The 5,926-nt window shown below is 59.2% G+C and overlaps 1 protein-coding gene across 1 annotated transcript in view; it reads right to left on the reverse strand.

Annotated features, from left to right (window-relative positions):
* ZBTB48 (zinc finger and BTB domain containing 48) overlaps window positions 1-5,892 on the reverse strand; it is a 14,144-nt gene extending 8,252 nt beyond the window's left edge. Inside the window, exons 1-6 of the mRNA XM_026085429.1 lie at window positions 5,728-5,892; window positions 4,679-4,985; window positions 3,440-4,213; window positions 2,666-2,878; window positions 2,097-2,217; window positions 2-894 (exon numbers count right to left, since the gene is read on the reverse strand). Coding sequence (XP_025941214.1) covers window positions 2-894; window positions 2,097-2,217; window positions 2,666-2,878; window positions 3,440-4,213; window positions 4,679-4,985; window positions 5,728-5,882 — 2,463 coding nt within the window. The 5' untranslated portion in view covers window positions 5,883-5,892. The remainder of the gene's footprint in view (window position 1; window positions 895-2,096; window positions 2,218-2,665; window positions 2,879-3,439; window positions 4,214-4,678; window positions 4,986-5,727) is intronic.
* Between the last annotated feature and the right edge of the window lie 34 nt (window positions 5,893-5,926).

A 5,926-nucleotide genomic window follows, 5' to 3' on the forward strand; every position in this document is an offset into this window, starting at 1 on the left:
ACATCTGGAAGTGCGCGGCCGTGTTGAGCTCGGGGCGGAAGAGGACGACGTAGGCCTTGGGCAGGAAGTAGCCGCCCAGGAGGGCGGCGAGGGCGCAGAGCATGTTGAGCGCGCCCGCGGCCACCAGCGGCCGGCCCGGGTGGGAGCCGTAGGCCGTGAGCACGCAGGCGGAGCAGGCGAAGTGCAGCAGCAGGCTGAGCGTGACGCACTTGGCCTCGTTGTAGTTCTCGGGCAGGTCCCTGCCCAGGTAGCTGACGGCAAAGCAGCAGGCACTGAGCAGCACGTTGTAGACGACCGTGGCGGTCGCGCTCTGCGAGCTGTCCTGCGAGCACTCCAGCACAACCCGCTCCGCGGACGCGCCGTAGTTCCTCCTGGGGACGGAGGGGCTGGCGCTCACCGCGAGCAGGCACAGCGCCACCTGCACTGCCGTGCTGCCGCCGATGAACAGTGCGGGCCCCCTGTGCCGCGTCCAGGCCTCGTAGAGGGCAGGCCACTTCCTGTTCAGCTTGAAGATGCAGACGATCTGGAAGGAGCGCGTCGTGATAGACGAGAGCAGAACGGTGAAGCTGATGGAGAACAGCGGCAGCCTCACCAGGCACGTGAGCCGGGTGGGCTCGCCGAAGTAGCAGAAGAGGCTGCTGCAGGCGCAGGCCAGAGCGCCCAGCATGACGAAGCACATCTTTCCGCCTGCTGACTTCACCACCGGGGTGGAGATGTTCAGCGCAAAGACAATGGCCAGCCCTGCCACGAGCAGCATGAGGAGGGCGATGGGAGTCAGCAGGGCCCAGGAGATGGGGTCAGCCCAGGACAGGAAATCAACAGTCCGGTTGAAGCAAGCTTCGCTCCTTGCTGGAGCCCACTCATCTCTCCCACAGGGCTGGCAGGCGTAGAGGTCTGCAGAGGACACGAGCCCAGGCAGGAGCTGAGGCGCCTCGTACGCCGTGGACCCAGGTAAGAGATCTGCTGCCTGGAGCGCCACCCCTCCCACCGCCCGTGGGCTCCAGCTAGGACTGCCTGCTCCTCAGGCCCTGCTCCTTCGGCTTGGGCACCTCCAAGCCTTTGGTGGTGGTGGGGCTCCTTTTCCAAAACACAGTCCGCTGCTTGGGGTGAAAGGCAGCAAACCCAGGAGTTAAGGTGCGCAGCTCTGCGTGCCCATAGCAGCGCTGTGGCAGGCTGTGGAAGGGGATTGAAGGGGGGAGCTCTGGCTGGGGCCGGAGCTTTGGGGCTTACAGCTGAACGGGCCGAGGTCCAGGCCGGGAGGGGAAGTTGCCTCCAGCAGTAGCCAGAGGCCTGCAAAGACTGGCAAGTGTCTGCAGCAGCTCTGCTTCTGTAGGCTGTGATATGGCTATGGGAAAAGTAACACCAACCAGGCGTGTTCGGAGACCGCCTGCGGAAGTTCCCTGTGCCTGCTGTTACCCAAAGCTGGCCGTTTTGTCCTCGCTCAGTGGAAGGGCAGACTGAGGCAGCCACGTGGCAAGGGGCACCTGCTGGCAATAGGTTTAGAGCTGTGGCTAGGGTGCCTGAGACGAGACAATCTTGCTGCCAGTCCCAGGCACGGCACATTTCCATATGCCCCGAGGACTCGGGAACTGCTAGCGACCGCACGATGCGGAAGGACTCGTTGCCATCGGGGGGACATAGGCAGCATGGGGCTGAATTTCCCTTCCAGGGGATGTGGTGCAGGAAGCAGCTGTCAGGGCAGATCCTGGCCCCAGGAGAAAGCAGCAGAGCACACCAGGAAGGGGGCTCTGCGGGCACCGCCTCGGCTGCTCATTTGACTGTGGAACCATCTATTAGCAGCTTCACCCAGCCGAGCACCGGGCCCAGGCTGTGGTCAAGCACAGGGGGTGGTTTTTGCATACCCACAAGCATTTAAATGGAGAAGTCAGACTGACCTGCATTTAGGTGAACTCAAATATATTTACTCATCATAGCGAGGAAAAGGCAACGAGAGGGGAGGAGACAGCTGCTGCGGCTGGGTGCAGGGCAGAGGGTAAGACAGAAGCAGGGAGCAGACAGAACAGGGAGGAAAGGTGCAGGCAGGGGAGCGGAGCAGCAAGGAAAGGGGTGGGGGAAGCCGTTCAGGATTTACTGACCCGTTCTGTTCAGGAAGGTTCCTGCCGGACAGGCCACGCAGCTGAAGCAGCACCTGTGGCGGCCGTGCTGCAGCCTCTTCTCGCCTGCCTGACAGGCCTGGGAGCACACGGAGACGGGAGCCTGTTGGGAGCACGGCAACGATGAGGCGCGCAGAGGCCGAGCCTCTGCGGCGGCGCAAACAGGGTGGGCGGTAGGACGGGTGAAGCTGAGCGCGAGGCCTAGCCCTGGCAGCGTTTGGGAAGCTTGCTGCCCTCAATTTCAGGATAGACCCTGGGCAGTGGCTGAGAGCCTTCTCCTTTTTTTCCCCCAGAGGTGCTGGTGGGAAAATGAGATTGTTTAAAAGTAAAGATAAAAGCAGGACTTGGGAGCCTTTTAGGCTCATGTACCCTGCTTATATTTTGGATTTTGGTGAAAGTTGCCAGTGGTGGGAACATGGAGATTCTCCCACCCCCACACTGCTGCTTTCTGCCCTCAGATTTGTCCTGTTGTGGGAAAGCACCAAAGAACTCGTGGGAATGCAGCTGGCTTTACCATGAGCAATAAATGTGATTTGGATGCAGAACAGTACCTGGTTATCTTTTGTGTGCCATAGGATTTTGTCCTGGTCAATACTCAGCCTGTCAGGGTTTACACTGAAAGATCCAACTACATCAGAAGACCAGCCTGGGCCTCTCCAATTCCACATAATGATGTCGTAGCCTTTAAGAATGTCCCCGTTGGCATCAAAAGAGATCTGGTTCTCATGCAGGCTGAAGTTTACTTGCCTGATTTTTTCTAGGAGCTGCAAAACAAAGGAGTAAGAGAAAAGCCCTTCATGATGACAAGACTCCCACTGAGAGCCTTGTCTCAGGTGGGAGAGGTGCTAGGGGTCCCCTTTTCTGCTGATGTCTCCTCTCAAATTCCTCATCAGCTAGCGTATGCCCAGCTGCAGAAAATCTCTTCCAGGTTTCTGCAAGGGGCTAGTGGTAGAGGAATGGAAGTGACCCAGAATGCAGGCCTGGATCCCTCCAGGCTGCTTGGACTGTGATGGGCAGCTGAAACCCACAAGGCAGCTGCTGCGCAGACAGAGACTCACACAGTTGGAGACATCAGTTAAGGGGAAGCCCTTGAGAGAAGGCCTGCACTGATCCGCATGGCCAGAGGCTGAGACTTATAACCTGGAGCAGTGTGGAGGACTCAGTTTTGAACGCTGTAATAGTGCCCTAGCTGCCAAAACAGCCTTTCTTCTGCTTGGAAATGATTCTCTGAGGGGGATTGAAAACTCCTGCACACGAGGGGTACCACTTTGTGGGGAAAATCCATACCATAAAAGGAAGAAGGTTTTTCCTTGTGTTGCTCTTACCTGCCAGGGATAGACTCTGTCTTTGCTGCACGCTCCTGAGGCACAGCCCAGCAGGTTGTGGAGACCATGGGCTACAGCGTACACAGCTGTGTACACGCTGTAGGAGGCTTTAGTGTCATACTCATCAGGGGCAGTGGTGAGCAAGCGGCATCCTGTACAGCCCTGGGTGCAGTTCAGCTGGGTGCTCTCTCTGCTGCTCCCACCATTTCCCCCGCCTGCCCCTGTGCTGCTGGCACTTTCCTCTGCACTTTTCCAAGGTTCAGAATGTTTCAGTATCATGGACTCAGTCTGCTTGATTGACATCCCAATCACAGAGCCGATATTCTGGATGCCAGGCACGTGCCAGACTGTTTGGGCTAAAGACCAATCTTCAGTGCCCACCCACACCATGCCCGTGATGTTCTCCTGGACCACCACTTCAAAGAAAGGGCGGGCAATTTGTTTGCTGGAGAAGACAATGGTGACATTGACCCTGATATCCATGAGGATTCTGACCATGTGGTGGAGCTCCGGGCTGCTGGCATCCTTGTTGGAGGGGATGATGCCTCGGTAGGCGATGCAGATGTCGTGCGCGCTCAGCAGCTCGTGGAGGGCCTCTAATCCACTCCTGCCATAGGTGTTGTCACTGCCCAGCAGAGCAACCCAAGTCCACCTGAACCTTTGCAGCAGCAGTACAATCGCCTTCACCTGCTGCCTATCGCTGGGAATAGTGCGCAAGAACGAGGGGTACAACCGCTTCAGGCTCAGTGTTTCCACGGAGGCTTCATAACTAATCTGCAAAGGGAGTCGGGAGAAGGGAGTTACCCAGCCTGAGCAGTGACAACCGAGGAGGGCGCTGGTGCTATGCAACGGTGCCCAAGGAGGAAATGGCACGAGTAGGTCTCTTGACGAGAATTAGAGCTGGGGAGGTGGCAGACTCGAAGGCAATTGCTCCTTTGTGTGCTGCTGCAAGAGAGATCTTTGAAGGACAGCCAGCTAGGCATGATTCCTGCCTGTCAGCTAAAAGCTTGGGATGAGATCCTAGGCAATGCTGCCAGACCAAAGCTGGTGCCAGGTACTACAGAGGAGCAGGGGCCCAGAGGCTGCGTTTCCAGCCAACAGTTTGGATCCTTCATCTGCCTGCTCCTCAACTCCAAGCCCCCTCTCCTCTCAAACAATTAGTCCTCAAGAGCTCTTTTTTTTTGCCATAGACACCCCTTTGCAACACGCTCGTTCCTGCCGCGGGGGAGCAGAGCTTACCTCTGGTATAAGGAAGACACTCAGGATAGCTGCTGTGGTGAGGGCCAGTTTAGTGCTGTCGGGCCCAATGACAGCCACAGCCCTGGACTCGTAGTGCCGGAAGGTACGGAGCATCTCAATGCTGTGCTGCCCTTTCTGGGCAAGGACACGCAGTGTTGCGTGTATGTTGGCAGACTCCGAACACGTGTCATAAATGTCGTAGCCCAAGGTGACGTTGGGGAGGAGGGTGCTGGAGTTGTTTATCTCCTCCACAGTGAACCTCATGGTCTGGACCAGGTGGTAGCCGTGGCTCCGGAAGGCACTAGCGCTGCACAAACACACATGCGTTGCCAGGGGTAAACTGAAAGACGTGCAGGGGCTTTGCAAGGTCTTGGAAATGCCTGCTGGAGCAGTGCTGATGGATTCCCCCAGGCCCGGAATCAGGGAGCAAACGGACACACTACGTATTTCAAGCCAATTGCTCCACTTTGCTTTGCTGTGCCTTACTCTGCCCGCCTGTGCAGGGGCTTAAAGTGCTCAGAAGGGAGAACTGGGGAACATGATTGCGTGGTATAAAGCGACATGCCATTACTACTGCAGCTATACAACACCGCTCTCCTATTCAGTTAAAACTCCTGGTCACTCTCCTTCCCCTGCACTCTCCCAGGGTGATGCCAGCTTTTCCCCCCTCTGCCCACCCAGCCCGCGGGGCTTCGAGGGCAAAGAAACCGGCTGCCCCTCAGTGGCTGGGAGCCCCCGGGGCAGAGGCGGGAGCCGTGGTGGTGCGGGGCTGCGCTGCAGAGGGGACCCGCGCTCGCACGGGGATCCTGCCGCAGCCCAGGGGTCTGCCGCGGCCCCAGGGACCCTGTCACGGCCCCAGGGGGTCCTGTCAGGGCCCCATGGACCCCGTCACAGCCCCTGTCATGGCCCCGGGGACCCTGTCATGGCCTCGGGGGCTCCTGTCACGGCCCCATCGCGGCCCCGGGGTCGCTGTCACAGCCCTGTCACGGCCCTGGGGATCCTGTCACGGCGCCGGGGACCCTGTCACGGCCCCGTCACGGCGCACTCACTCGTCGCAGGCGTCCACCTGCGGGCGGGCGGCGGCCCGCGGCGGCAGGCTGTGGATCTGGAAGAGCCCGGCGATGGTGTAGTCGCCGTCCCTGGCGAAGGCGGCGGCGCGGGCGCAGAGGCAGAAGCAGAGGCAGAGCAGAGCGGGCGGCGGCATGGCGGCGGCGCGGCGGTGCGGGGGCGCCGGCGGCGCCTCTTAGC

This window comes from Apteryx rowi, unplaced genomic scaffold (genome assembly GCF_003343035.1).
Source record: "Apteryx rowi isolate R43461 unplaced genomic scaffold, aptRow1 scaffold_67, whole genome shotgun sequence".
Taxonomy (NCBI): domain Eukaryota; kingdom Metazoa; phylum Chordata; class Aves; order Apterygiformes; family Apterygidae; genus Apteryx; species Apteryx rowi.